This window comes from Kryptolebias marmoratus, linkage group LG21 (assembly GCF_001649575.2).
Source record: "Kryptolebias marmoratus isolate JLee-2015 linkage group LG21, ASM164957v2, whole genome shotgun sequence".
Classification (NCBI taxonomy): domain Eukaryota; kingdom Metazoa; phylum Chordata; class Actinopteri; order Cyprinodontiformes; family Rivulidae; genus Kryptolebias; species Kryptolebias marmoratus.
The window spans coordinates 6,984,378-6,999,894 of NC_051450.1; the positions used below are offsets into that span (position 1 = coordinate 6,984,378).

At 39.9% G+C, this 15,517-nt stretch overlaps 1 protein-coding gene across 1 annotated transcript in view; it reads left to right on the plus strand.

Annotated features, from left to right (window-relative positions):
- Positions 1–523: 523 nt before the first annotated feature.
- Positions 524–15,517, plus strand: part of snx7 (sorting nexin 7) — a 33,676-nt gene continuing 18,682 nt past the window's right edge. Inside the window, exons 1-5 of the mRNA XM_017414031.3 lie at positions 524–712; positions 7,086–7,277; positions 13,061–13,171; positions 14,893–15,051; positions 15,156–15,354. Coding sequence (XP_017269520.1) covers positions 629–712; positions 7,086–7,277; positions 13,061–13,171; positions 14,893–15,051; positions 15,156–15,354 — 745 coding nt within the window. The 5' untranslated portion in view covers positions 524–628. The remainder of the gene's footprint in view (positions 713–7,085; positions 7,278–13,060; positions 13,172–14,892; positions 15,052–15,155; positions 15,355–15,517) is intronic.

Genomic DNA, 15,517 nt, shown 5'->3' on the forward strand with positions numbered 1-15,517 from the left:
TTGCTAAACACTAAAAAAGGCGAGCTAGAAGCTAAAGTAGCAAAAAATAGCTAAAATAGCAAAAGGCTAGCAGTAAGCTAAAGTAGCAAAAGGGTAGATAAAAGCTAAAAGCAGCAAAAAGCTAACTAAAAGTAGCTGACATATTCCTATTTTTACCAGAGAAGAAAAAGGCTTGAAGTAAGTATTAAAAAGATCGCTATACGCAGCATATTTCAAATAGAAGAATATTTTTGAAGGAACTGAACAGGCCTCAGTGTATGTCTATGGGGGAAATATTTGTAAATTGAAAAAGTTTGCTTGAAAAAATTAGGTTACAGAAACCAAAAGTCATAGCACCTGATTCTTGATTGAGCTGAGCATTTCAATATATAAATAGTTAAAACAGCACAAAATAGGCAGAAGTAGTCTGACTGAAAAAAAAAAAAAAAAACGTATTCAGGAAAACTGCTGAAATATCTGCATTGACTAAGTCGCTTACTTGGTGCTTTTATTTTGAAAGTCCCTTAGAGGAAGTGAAGTGAGTCGGTTCGTCGCTGTTGTGGTTCTGCTGCTCAGAAGTTCCAAGTTTGCCTCTGATGTGCTCACTGGAATAAGTCGAAGTGGAAAAAAAAAAAAGTTGGAAAGTGTTATGAGCGGACACACGGTCCCTGCGGACATTTCAGGACACATGTTGGACTTTGACGAGGACGAGGACCTGGAGGTTTTCAGTAAGGTAAGGAGCGAGTAGGTGACCGGGCGGAAGCCTCCGACAGGCAGAGTCGTGGTTGTCTGCGGCTGTCTGTGGTTTACAGCGGCGCTGCTTTGTGTTACTGGCTTCATGTCACTTTAACACGTCGACGAGTCCAACTGAACGACAGGAAGGGTCTGCTGACTGTCCACAAGTCTTAAACTAACTAATGAGTTAGTTACTCATTGGGTGTATGCAACTACAACTGATTAAATGGGAAATTAAATAAAATATCAAAATAACGAGTTTTAATGTTTTTCTTTTAGTTAAACACTATCATAAAACACTCCAATGGTCCATTTCTGTGATTTATAACGTTAATGACTTGTTTTTAGACTTTGTGTCAAAATGACAAAGCCTACTGATTGTGTGGGCGGAGTTATCTACTTGTTTGGTGACGTAGAAGGGGCGGGGCCAACTCTGGCAGACCGCTGTAGGACACTGAGGAGGTTACTGTCACAGTGTTTATCAGGGAAGATGGAAGCAGAAGAAGCCGGGTCATAACAGGAAGGTAATCCATTTTGTTCATGGCTCAAACAGCCGTGAGATGATGATTTTTTTCTGAAAAACTGATTTAATTACAGGTGTTTTTTGTAACTGACAAGATGGAGGGTTATCAACACTAGGGTGGACCCAGGGAAAAATAACAAACTGTCTTTGTTTTATATTTTTACCTATATACAAAAATAGAAATAAATTAGAAGCACTCAGAGAGCGCAAACCTCCACCAAGGCAACAGTGTGATTAAAAAATAGTGCGATCCGGATCTTAATCTTGATCAGCACCAAAATTGAACCCATTGTTTTGTGAAAACCCCAGCATTTTCTGCAAATTTCATTTAAATATGATAACTACTTTTTACCTGATCTTTGCTAACAGACAGACAAACAACTGAAAACAGAACGTCCTTGGTGGAGGAAACAAAAGGGTCACATGTAGAAACAGAGAAAGTTTTATTAAAGGGGTTAGCTGTGACCTTGACCTTTGACCCCATGAACCTTTAAATCAACAGGCATCATCTTTAACCCACAAGGTGTCCAACACTAATTGACCCAAATTAGATGCACATGCACACATGTGCCTTACAACAATAGCTGTAACAGAAGTTTAAATGCATGATTTTGTTTCCAGAGAATGGGGCAACCTCTTAGGCAACTAGTCTTATTTTTGCATGTACGGCATGCCAAATTGTATTGGTGGCCATGCACATTATTTTGTTGCTTAAAAATTGTCCAAGGAGTGGGGCACACATGGAAATCATGCAGATACTGTATTTGTTATGTGCACATTCGTTCTGTTGGTACAATTACAACACCATTTTGAAATTCAAGAGCAGCTCATTCAACGTCGGTTTAATGACGTTTTACTTCTAATTTTGGAACGGCGCCGGCAAATGCGTGAGGTGGTGTTAGCATTAGCAGCAATAATGCTATTTGTCCCATGATGCTTAGCAACGGTGGCCCGTGAAGTCCAAAAAGGCACATGCTTTACGTATTTAGTTCGGTTCAAGTCCGGTCTGTATTCACACCAGAAGCGAACTGCACCAGAGTTCGTTTGGAAGCGGACCGAGACCACCTCAAAAAGCGGTTCTCGGTCCGGTTGTTTGATCCGAACCGGAGTTCGCATGACTGTATTCACACCTGCACAAAGAGTCCGGACCAACGCTGGAAACGAGCTCTGCTTCGATTAAAGCGGACCAAATGTGTCAGTTCTGAATACGACCTAATAGAATAGTTTTACTGTTAAACAAGGATAAATTAGCACGCCTCATACTAATATTTCCACTAAGTCCAAAACATGCTTACCATATTCGGTCTTGTAAGGCCACCTGCTGAATTTCGGCTCAACTAACCATTTTTGGTTAAACCCGATAATGTTTATTACTGCGGCTCCAACGACCTGCTAACTCCAGCGGTATCTGAAGGTGGCTCGGCCTCGGGGCTTATTAGAGTCACGCAGGGCTCCGCGAACAGCGCGGGGACCTGAGCGTGCGGTGGAGGCGTTTATACTTGGCGCTTACGTCGGCTAAGTTATTAAGAAACAACAAACAGTGTCCAAAAGTCATAATTACCATGTTTCAGATTGGATAATTCTACTGGAACAGATACAGGAGGTTTCTATTATTGCATGCCATGGACGTAGAATTTAACCAAAAATATAAAACTTCAGTCCAATTGAGCTACCAGTAAATATGAACCAAAAGCACCAATATTTTCAGTTAATGGTTTTATGCAGTAGAGGAATGATTTTGGAGGGTAAGACCAATATTCCCAACAAGTAAAAAAACAAGCCCCACCCTGCTCCACCCTGTTTCTGGCTGTGATACAGAGAGGATGTTTAAACTTAAAGCATTCAGTTTGACTTTTATTGATTTATTTGCTTTACTTGTGATTCGCCCATCATAGAACTAATATTTCTTCCCTCTGTGGTCTACACTCCTTTTTATCGGCTGCAGCAGTAATCTCCTTCCATGAGTTTTGAACCGTTTGATTATCTTTGTGATCTCTCACAGAGGGATCATATAAATGCTGATACAGGCAAACCAGCTCTGCTAGAGCACCGAAATCGTCCATTTTGAATAGAATGCAGCGCACAGACCTCTGCAATTTACAAAAGGTGTACGACCACGTGACGTGACACCTTGCGGGACCTTCGCGCACGGGCTGGGACAGTGCGATTGCGTGGTGAGGTAGATAAAGGTAGCGGTTTTGGGGGTGCGGGTGGGAAAAAACGTATGACAAATGACGTATTTATAATAAACAAGCGGAACTTAGCCTGGTGGCTGGGTCACCAAAGCCTGGCAGCCCGCCAGGCTTATAATACGCAGGGGGAAACCCTGAGAACATGTTCTTCAGATGAGTACTTTTTCTTAAAGGAAAAACAAACTGAGATAGTGAATGAATCCAGCTGCATCAGACGGCCTTAGAGACTTGCTGATAACAGCTAAAGTTACCTGTTCAGTAAAATAGAGTTTGATCATCCACCACACTCAGCTTTTTTACTGGGCTGTTCATACACATTTAACAGTCGCTGCTTTTTGTTAAAATGTCCCAGTTAAACTCCAAATAACAGCATTTGAGACATTCATTGGAAGTAATTTACAGTATTTCAGTATATGGAATAGGGCTGCAGGAACAGGAACGCTAATGTCGGCCAGCCGTTCTCTGCCGGCCCCTTCTCTCCCGCGCGGTGGTTCACTTAGGGACGGCTGGCCAACATTAGCGTTCCTGTTTCGGGTCAGCCGTGAGCTAGAAGGCGCTAACTCCGTGGAGCGCAAATATCCAACATCCAACTTAAAACTAACTTTACTGTGGTGTTTTGCACGGTCCTTTGCTGAAATCTTTGTGGGCAAATGTGAAGCGTTAGCGCACATTTTCGCTTCGGTTGCTGCTCCTACATGCATTCTGATGTTAACAGGATGTGACGTCACATCTCTTCTTCATGAGTTATTTGGGGTTAAAGTTGCGGGAAAGTTGCGGTGATTTGGGCAAAGTTGCAAAACGTTGCGATTTTGCGGGGTTTGCTTGATTTTGCGTTTATAGTTGCGATCGCAACATTGCGAAATCCTGGAGGGTCTGCCTGCCTCTCGCACAGTGACTGCTGGAGACAGACACCAGCTCCCCGCAACCCAGAAAGGAGAAGCGGGTAAAGAAAATGGATGGATGGATGGATGGATTATGACCGGAAGTGTTAACTAATTTCTCTGTAGCCTGTATACGAAGTGTCGACAAAATAAAATCCATATCAACAATTTCTTTCTAGTCGACAATTGTGACTAATTGCCGCAGCCCTAATACGGAACGTTTCTGCAGCTGTACGTTGTTGCCAAGACTCCAGTCTTTTCTGCCACAGTTACGCTTGACATGTTTGGTGCCTAAACAACAAAGGCAGTTTCCTCTTTTCCTGCCATAAAAAAAAGAAGAAGATTGAACTTATAATTGCCCCTAATCAAGTTTAGTTGTGCTCAGAAGTTTACCGGGTTGACTGCTGGGTTTGCTGTTTTCTTGAAACACCAGTTGGAGTAAACTCTCTGATGGCTCTGTGTTTTCCTGCTGACCTCAGTAGTTTCTCTCAGCTGTTGTTGAAGGAAACAGACCTGCAGGCCGCACCAGCGTTTGCATGGATGGGATCATTTGAATAGGACAACAATACACCCACAGTGACGAGGGCTCTCTGTACACAGTAAATGAAGGTTTTATTGTCAGTTTGCAACTTGCAACTGAAACCACAACAAAGTTACTGACTGACACAGTAAATATTTGTAATCCTGTAACACATTCCTGTTTAAATTGATCCAATGAGATGTCAGAGGTGAGCTCCCCCTCCTCTACCTGTTGATGAGACCTGTTTATACAGTAGCCGTTCGAAAAATTTCCTCTTAACTATTCTTCCTTTTAAAATACACTGCTCAAAAAAATAAAGGGAACACTCAAAAAACACATCCTATATCTGAATGAATGAAATATTCTCATTGAATACTTTGTTCTGTGCGAAGTTGAATGTGCTGACAACAAAATCACACAAAAATCATCAATGGAAATCAAATTTATTAACCAATGGAGGCCTGGATTTGGAGTCATGCACAAAATGAAAGTGGAAAAACACACTACAGGCTGATCCAACTTTGATGTAATGTCCTTAAAACACGTCAAAATGAGGCTCAGTATTGTGTGTGGCCTCCATGTGCCTGTATGACCTCCCTACAATGCCTGGGCATGCTCCTGATGAGGTGGCGGATGGTCTCATGAGGGATCTCCTCCCAAACCTGGACTAAAGCATCTGCCAACTCCTGGACAATCTGTGGTGCAACGTGATGTTGGTGGATAGAGCAAGACATGATGTCCCAGATGTGCGCCTCCAGCCTCTGGACACTACGCTGACAGACACAGCAAGTCTTCTTGCCACACCTCACATTGATTTGGCATCCTGAATGAGCTGCACTACCTGAGCCACTTGTGTGGGTTGTAGAGTCCAACTCATGCTACCACGGGTGTGAAAACACCACCAATATTCAAAAGTGACCAAAACATCAGCCAGAAAGCATAGGTACTAAGAAGTGGTCTGTGGCCTCCACCTGCAGAACCACTCCTTTATTGAGTGTGTCTTGCGAATTGCCAATAATTTCCACCTGTTGTCTATTCCATTTGCACAACATCATGTGAAATTGATTGCCAATCAGTGTTGCTTCCTAAGTGGACAGTTTGCTTTTACAGAAGTTTGATTTACTTGGAGTTATATTGTGTTGTTTAAGTGTTCCCTTTATTTTTTTGAGCAGTGTATATATAAAATCTAGCCACTGCAAAGTAAAATGAGCCAATCTGAGGCACAAAACTCCTGAGCTGGAGGATGGACTTGTTGGTCAAAGGGTCAGAGGATGGACTTGTTAATTATTACTATCATCAAATTGTAAATTTTGCTGTTCTAACATATTTATTTTGCTTCTTGTTCTGCTGTCTCATAGCCTTCCGAAGTATATTTCAAGCAGTGGTCATTATGCTTTGATATCAATCATTTTATGAACTCCTGGTCAAAGTGAGCTGTATTTATTTTAAACCCAAGTAGCTTGTAATGATTCTAAATCTGGTCACTGAACAGTTTGTGAGTGTGTACTTTGTGTGTGAGAATAGATCTTGTTGGGTTTTGTTCATTTTTTTACTCTGGTCCGTTATCATCAAACTGTACATGAATGTAATGGGGTTAATGAACAGAGGACAATTGCACTCTATGCTTTTGGTACAAAACATTTTAAATTTTGTTCTGGAGCTGGACTAATTTGAAGTTCCTCCTGTTGTTGGATCATGTGAGAGGACAGCTGTAAAGTTTGCTGTTTTTTTTTTGTTGTTGTTTATTCCAGTGAGGGAACGAAGGTCAGAGGATTATGTCTGAGTCACAGTTCTCCACTGCATTAGCATATAATGTTGAATTAAACATTAATACTGTGATTAAAAGAGGATTTAAAACTACCAGTATACATATTGTCTATCGTGGTAAAGTTACAAAATATAGCAATATTAATTTTTGGTCATATCGCTCAGCCCTGCTTTCTGTGGAGTTGATATCTGAGGTACAAACTGAATACAGACACATTACTTCTGTAAGTAAGTACTGTTCACTGTTCCAGGGAACTTTACTGTTCTCTTTGGTTATAATGCATAAAAGGGAAATGAACATTTCATTGTGTGCATGGAGAAAAAACTGTTTTTTCAGTTGTTTCATTTAAGAAATTAAAAGATAAATTCATAAAAATATGTGGCAGCTAAAACTATTGAATTTGAATTTCTGTCTTTAACTTTTTCTTAAAGGATCCATCATTTTATAACCTAGAAAGGGACAGTAACTGTAACATTGTCTGATTTAGAACACCTCCCTGACTGATGGAGACCCCATACCCAACTCTCCTGGCTCGATGGTCAACCAGTACAGGCTGGAGGAGGATGAGGAGGAACAGCAGCAGGATGGCGACACTAAAGACATCTTTGTCACCGTTGACAATCCAGAGAACCATATCACTGCCCTTGAGACCTTCATCATGTACAGAGTTGTGACCAAGGTGAGGAAGGAAAATAATGCAGAGTCAGAAGTCAGTTGCTTTTTGAAAATGCATATTTGAGTTTTTCAGGTTACCATGAAATTCATATAACACTGTATATAGAGTTCCTATATAAGTATGGAAACGTTTGGAATAAAGTTTTAGTGTTTTGCAGGTCTGGATAAGTATGGAAATTAGAGCAACAAAGATGAAGAAAAAAAACATTTTCAGACACACTGTTAGGGATGGGCAAAATTGTACTGTTCACAATATATCATTTAAAAGAAATCCTGACTGTAATAATTTACCTTGCTAACTAATGACGTATATTTGTGTGCTGAAGGAGCCATTGACGTTTGAACGGCTCCTGTCTGCGAACTACTACAGCCCAGTCTACCTACTAAATAATTTAAATACTAATTTTGATGTTAGAACCTTATACTGTGTGTGAACTAACAGTGGATTACAGGTTTCTTATATATGGCTTAGCTTTGATGTTTTGAATGGCTGCTGTGTCTGAAGCTGGTTCAGTTAGTAAAATGGGGTTTGTTTATCATCTGAATGCAGTTTATTATAATTCAACAGTAGATTGGCTTGATCGTAAGGACTTCAGTGGTTTCCAAAATTAGGTTCAGGACCCCATTGAATTATCTCCACAAAAACCCTTCTTTATTGACTTATAAATTTAAATTTTGAGAGTCTGCACTATCAAATTTCAGGGAAAATACCCAGAATTTTATTTGTTATCTATTTCTTTACTTCTGAGCTTCAAAAGTGGACTTATGGCCTGACTAAAGCAAAATGTCAGCTTTGTGGATCAGAAGCTAAATACATAGTTTGGGAAAACAACAAAGACAACATACAGGTAAACACTGTTTCAGTTTCCATATTTGTACAAATTGTGCAAATTTACAGGCTCACCTGTAAAAACTGAGTTTTGGCTGTGCTACTGATTAGTTGAGCGCACATATCAATCTGTGGGCCCAACAATGTCTGCTCCCTCGAGCTGGCCTCGTGCATGGAAGACCATTTTAAGATACATCCAAATTACAATCGTATTTCTATTTACTGTTTTAAATATCAAAAATAGCATATCTTTCTTTTTTTAAACATATCTTTATTGATTTTAGATTTATAACAAAAACACAAGAACATGACCACTCATTTACAAAAACATAATTATAACCTTATAAACAAGAAACACACAAGTACAGGGGAGGAACAAAAAAAATGGGAGACCCACCAACAGACCAGTCAACATAATAATCAGTTTGTTTTATCATATAACCTTATGACAAGTCTTCTTTCCACAAGTCAAGTTGGATATCATTTTGATCCAGCCAAGTGTAAAAGACAGAGCTGTTTTCCATAATTTATCAAGCTTGTTCTTAGTAAAGTAGCTTATTTTCTCAAGGGCCAAGTAGAAGGAAATTTGTTGAAGCCATTGTGACATGCCACATAATATCTCTTTCTTCCATGAAGGTGTGATACAACGTTTAGCCTCCAAAAAGCAAATTTTAATCAGGGATCTGAAGTTGTTTAAGATAAAACAGCATTTCTTCTGCTCACAGCAACATTCTTACTGGTCACATCTTTCTTCTGTTCTGAATATGTTTAATTATTGATTATTAAAAGCAGAAAGGATGATAGTTACAGTCAGATGAAATTATTTAGTAACCTAATATCCAACATTAGGTTGGTTTTACTTTGGACAAAGATGCTAATTATTTCAACAGAAAATAATCTGTAATGTGATTCACAAAAGTAGCTTTAATCTGAATTATTAATCAGATGTACTGTAAATATATTTTTTGTTTTATTAAAACAAATCCCTCTGTTTAATCATCTGGGGGAGATTATTGGTAGGTTTCCAATGTCAGAGAGGGAAAGTTCAGTCACATGGGGATTTTTTTTTTAAATTTTTTTACCTCAGAGAAAAGGGTTTTTACTTTAACTTTATCTTTTAATTTAGTGCGAACAGTCAAATTATCAATTTAACCATAAATTAGGAAAAAAACAATGTTGTACCAGCTTCAGATTATCCAAAGAATTTCTGAGACACATATTTCAAACTCAGTGGCGGGTGGTGTATTTCACACTTAGGCCTTCAGTGATGTCCAACTTAGTCGATAAATACCTTTTCATTATGCCAGCATTTATAACACCAGGATGAATATCAAAATGGGCTATTATCCTATAATAGCCCTATAATCAACGAACCCGCATCAGCAATTGAAACATATCTGGTATGCTACTGTCAAAACTAAATAAAATAGAATAAAATAAATAAAATGTTTGCACTCATCAAAACGGCTGTGTCCCCCCAAAACACTTATTTCAACACAAAATCCATTCTGGAACAGGTTAGCTAGCTCGGGGGTCGGCCGTCCTCCTCTAACGAGATCTAGCTTCTCTTGGAAAGTTCATCTAGAAAACGGCCTTGCCAGTATATCAGCAACCAAATCAACGTGTTGCACTCCTTCGGCCATTGTGGGTTAAAAAAGTTTTTAACCGTTAACAGCCCGGGTGTGACTCTGTTGATCTGCATAGCATTGCTGTGGCTCAAACTAGTAAGTATCCATGTCCAATCACTGGACACGTAAATGTCACATTCAATGTGAGGCCAACTAGAGGGCCTTACTGACACAACTCAAGATCTGATTGGCTATTGCAACTATCTATCAACGGTATTTGCCCGTTCACTTACAGTGCACAGACGCCCACACTGTTGATTCTGAAGGCCCGGGCAGATTTCATACAGCTGGCAACATAAGATAGCTGACTTCTGATTGGATAAAACCTCCAACCTAAAAACAACAGCACTGAAAGAAGCATAATATGACATGAAGAGAATATGAATATTTTTAGATATCTAGGGAAAGTAAATTAAAAATTAAATTAACCTTTATCATAATTATGATCATGATTCTTGGTTATGTTAGGCCAGCAGAGAAGGCCTTGCTGGCCCTGACGGCCCACCACTGTTCAAACTACCAGCTGTCTGTTTACAGCCAGGAGACAACATTTAACTTTAATTTATTTCCCTGATACCTAGTCCATTCTGTTCAGCTTTTTTCATTTTAATGGCCACCACTTTACTTCATCTTACCTTTACAGGTAAAAAGTCTCATGTTTTTGCAGCCATTGACATTATTATTATAAAACATTATCATTAACATTATGTGTAAACGGCAGTGTGAAAGCTTTCTGTCAGTTTGTCACTCCGATGTTTAATCCATCTTTAATACTGGACACTTTAATGCTCCCCTCAACACTCTGAACCACAGAGACTAAACTGCAGCACGATCAAACTGACTGATATACCAGAATAGCAGTTTTTCAATAAATCAAATAATTTTAAAACTATAATTTGTACTGAGGGCAGCAGAGCAGTGATGAGAGCTGTCACCTTACTGTAACAACATCAGAGGTTTAAAACTCAGCTGTGGCCACCTGTGTGCATGTGTGGTTTTTCTCCAGGTACTCCGGTTTCCTCCCACAGACCGAAAACATGCATGTTAGATTAACTGATAACTCTAAACCAGGGGTGTCCAATCCTGGTCCTCGAGGGACACTATCCTGCATGTTTTACTTGTTTTTCTGCTCCAACACACCTGAGTCAGTGGTTAAATTACCTCTTCATGTTCTACAGAAGCCTGTTAATCACCCATTGATTCAAATCAGGTGTGTTGGAGCAGAGAAACAAGTAAAACATGCAGGATAGTGGCCCTCGAGGACCAGGATTGGACACCCCTGCTCTACACTGTAACTAGGTGTGCTTAGTTGTCTGTCTCGTTTGTCTCTGTGTGGTCGTGTGATGTCCAGGGTGTCCCCTGCCTACCCCACAATGACTGCTGGAGTTAGACAGCAGCTCTTTGTGACCCTGAGCAGAAAAGTGGGTACAGAAAATGACTGGATAGATATTTTGTTAATTATAGTTCTTTAAGAGACGTTGATATCGGCAGATGTCAAAAATCAGTATCGGCCCATAAAACCAGAATTGGTGCATCTTTAGCTGTTAGCAGCAGTAAATGAGGGAGGGGGAGTTTCTGCCCTCCCTGTGAAGAATAATGTTTCTCTTATGGTGAACCTCTTCCACCTAATGTAAATAATTAATATAAGTATAAAGTCTGTACTGAGTAATACGTTCCATTTTTTGTGATGGTCATACAAAGTAAAATGATAAATACATTTGATTACTTTCACATTCATATATTTCACATGTTATTTTAATTTGTTGTGAAATGTTATATTGCATTAATGCAGGGACATCAGGGTGATATTTACAGGTGGGCAGACTAAAGCAGGTGAGCTGATGATGATTATAAAATCGATCATCAACCTTTGGCCCAAAGTGGCCTGGTAACAAGTACACTTATGTACCAGCCTATCCTTGAGCATGGTGTTTGTTATGGACAGCCCATGCTTAGATCAGAAGTCCAAGGGAGGCTATTCCTCTCAATCACACCTCTGCAGATGGCTCCGTCATTGTCCATATGGGCATTGAAGTTACCCAGGAGAACAACAGAATTCCTAGATGGCATCTCTTCCAGGGGGTGCATCAGTACAAACACCAGTCAGAACCTTCCCTCCTGCAGCTTCAAGCTGCAGAGAGGTGACCCTCTCACTTGTGAGGATCCTCACACACCCGTCCAGCGCCTCTCTCCCCAAGCAACTCCAGAGTAGAAAAGAGTCCAGCCCCTCTCCAGGAGATGGTTTCCAGAGTCCAAGCAGTGTGTAGAGGTGAGCCCGACTATATCTTGTTGATATTGTTCAACCTCACACTCAAGCTCTGCCTCCTGACCTGCCAGAGAAGTGACATTCCCTACAATTAGTCTTTTTGGCCTAGGACCCTCCCCCGCCTGCCGCCCGGCTCACTGTGCACCCGACCTTGATGATCCTCCTCAAAGGTGGTGGCCCAACATGGAGGTGGCCTCCTGTGATTCATTCAGGCTTGGCCCAGCTGAGCCCCAGTAGATAAGGCACGCCCATCAGGAGCTCGTTGGTGAGCTCACCCTTCAGATCTGACTCTAGGGGGGTGCCCCAGTTTCTCTATTTCTGACGAGATATCCTGATGAGTTAGATGTCTATTTATCAAGATTTTTGAATTGTTCTGTGGTGATTTTGCACAGAACCAAGCCCTAGCTATAGGATTCATCAAAAAGAAAAGTCTTAAGTTTCGTCTTAAAATAGACACTGGAAGTTGGTTCCACAAGAGAGGATTTGATAGCTGAAAGCTCTGCCTCTCTACTTTTAGAAAGTCTAGGAACCACAAGTAAACCTGCAGTCTGAGAGTGAAGTGCTCTGTTTGGAAAATATGGAACAATAAGATATTTTATATAAGATGTAGCTTGGTTGTTGAGAACTTTGTATGTTAGAAGTAAAATTATAGTTCTATTCAGAATTTGACAGGGAGTCAATGGAGCTAAAACTGTATCCCACATTTTAGTTTTTTGAAGCAAGAATGCTCTTCTATATATTATTTTTAGGTGTAAAAATTCTTGTAAGGTTTGTGAAATATATGTTAATTTAAGTTGGGCAATAATTACAAATTAACCAAAAAACCCTGCAGTATATCAGCCATTGGCTGCCTTGTCCATAGTAAAACTCCTATTGATCGACCTCTTCTTTGACACATAAGTGTTTCACAAAAGCAGTGTGTTTTAGTTCCATTCATTCAGTCTTTGTTTTTAAAAATGAACTCTGGCTAATGATCTGCCTGGACAGTTGAAGAGTTTGTGTCAACAGTCTGTGGGAGGAAAAAAAAAAAAGCTAAAATCAGCATTTATAACTCTTTTCTCCAGACCACTCGAAGTGAGTTTGACTCTAGTGAATTTGAAGTACGCCGCCGCTACCAGGACTTCCTATGGCTCAGAAGCAGACTGGAGGAAAACTACCCAACACTAATTGTCCATGTATGTATCACAGCACCACATTTTCTGTTAGTTACCTTGATTAGTTTTAAATTAATCTGTTCATTATTTGCCACCCAGTTGTTTGTTGTATAATCATTCCATTCTGGAAAAAAGATTGTTTCAAATAAATTGATAAAAGCCCCAAATTAATATACCATTTACACCAATGATGAGTGGAAACTTCTGACCACAGCAAAAAGTGATGTTGCTGCATTGGCCAATGGTTTAGTGTTACTCAATCACTGTGTTCCTCTGGTGGTGGCAAAACAAACACATACCCAGGTCCTTAAAATCGCTCTCTAGTGTGATTAACAGTTGTCTTATCTCTCAGAGGGGCTGTTCACATTTAGTTTTACAAATCTGTTTTGAATCCTTGTCAGATAATTTGACTGCATGTGGTCAGCTCTGAAGCCTGTGCTCAAATTTGGTGGTAAAATGTGTTTCCTGAAATGTTTTTTGATCGGGTGTAAGTTACCCACGCTGTATGCAGATACACACACAGCCACGTCACAAACAGGGCTGTCAGTGTGCAGCAAACAGGAAATCAGCAGACCTGACAATGTTTCTGTAATAACAATACATTCAGACATCTGAACGTTATTATTATGTTGGCATTACCACAATTCAGAGCTATTTGAGTTTCATTTTTGTCAAATTATCTTTTTAACCCTTTTAAAACCACAGGGATCACTGAGGACATCGCAGCGCATGTGTATTTCAAATTACCGTATCTCCTTGCTGCTATCTCAGAAATGTTAAATCTGCACTTTTTTTAAGATGAAGCAATTCAATTCCATGTTTGTCCTTTTCTTCTTATAACACAAAGTTTTAGATATTTAATTACATGAGAATGGTAAATACTTGACAGATTTTAAACCTTCTACTTTTCCTGGAAAAAGGGTGTAAATTATTAACACATAGGGCAGTTTTTGACACAATTATTGACAAAAATAGACAAGAAAGACCAGGCGTTTTAATAGGTATATCAATTATTATGGTGCTAAAAGGGTTAATAAGGTTAATTATGTAACGGATGTGATATAAGAGAAATAAAGGAGCAAAATGATCAGTGACTTCACATAACTCAGTGTCAGAGCAAAGACTGAAGATTTTAACCTGTTACAGTTTAACCTGACAGCCATTATCTGTTTTATACTGAGCTTCACTGTGAACAGGAAAAATAGTTCATTAAAACTCTTAGGTAAAAATAAGCACAAACACAAAGCTGCATCTTGAGAATATTCTCAAATATCACTGTTTAATTAACCTCGGGATGTCCACTCGGCTGCCTTTGTGGGGTCACCTCAGTTCAGTAGAAGGTCCTACATCAAGGGTTGAGATGGATTGGTGTTCATATCAAACGGATACAAGTGGTCCAGATCACCTCCGAAGTTGGTTTAAAGGAAAGATTTTTCATTTATGAACACCTTAATAAGGTTAAAATCAAGATTTTTAACAGAAGGAACATTGGATATGTGCATGTAAGAACAATTAAAAAACCTCTTTAAAAGAGGATTTATCATCAACGATCACTACACATCCCCAACTTTATTAATGATCAGCTACATTTCATTGTTCTGACAGTCAACACAAATGAACTTACTCAGTTCTATGTGCTGCTCCATTTTTCCAGAGTTTACTTCATGCACCCCCATCATTACCGTGTGTGCTTGTCTTGAGTGGTTTTTTTGTTGATGTTGACGTTGTTCCTCTTTGTTCAGCCTCTCCCAGAGAAGTTTGTAATGAAAGGCATGGTGGAGCGCTTCAACGATGACTTCATCGAGACCAGGAGGAAAGCCCTGCACCGCTTTCTCAACAGGATCTCTGAGCATCCCATCCTGTCCTACAGCCAGTACTTCAAAGTCTTTCTCACTACACAGGTGTGTGTGTGTGTGTGTCCCCAACACACACATTGCATCACTCTTTAGTTTATTCATAGTCTATCCCAAGTTTTTGGATTATGGACCCTTTTGATTTGTTACAGGAGCTAGCATCTCACAAGAAACAGGGTCCAGGCTTCCTGAGCAGGATGGGGGTGACCATGAGAGCAGTGGCTAACTCGGTGCGAGGCCTGAGGAGCCGGCTGGATGAGTTCACCGTCATGCAGGAGTATGTCGAGGACTTTAGTAACAAAATCGGCATTGTTGACAAAGTCACCCAGAGGATCATTAAGGAACAAAGAGGTACCACAAAAACTTCAAACGTCATCTGGCATGAATTGTATATTACCAGGAAAAATCAGCACTTTCTGTGGAAATGCAGCGTGAACGCTGAGCGCTGAATGACTTTGCTGAAATTTGCTAAAAAGCTGAAACTAAAATTTTAAAAGCAACAACGAGCAGAACA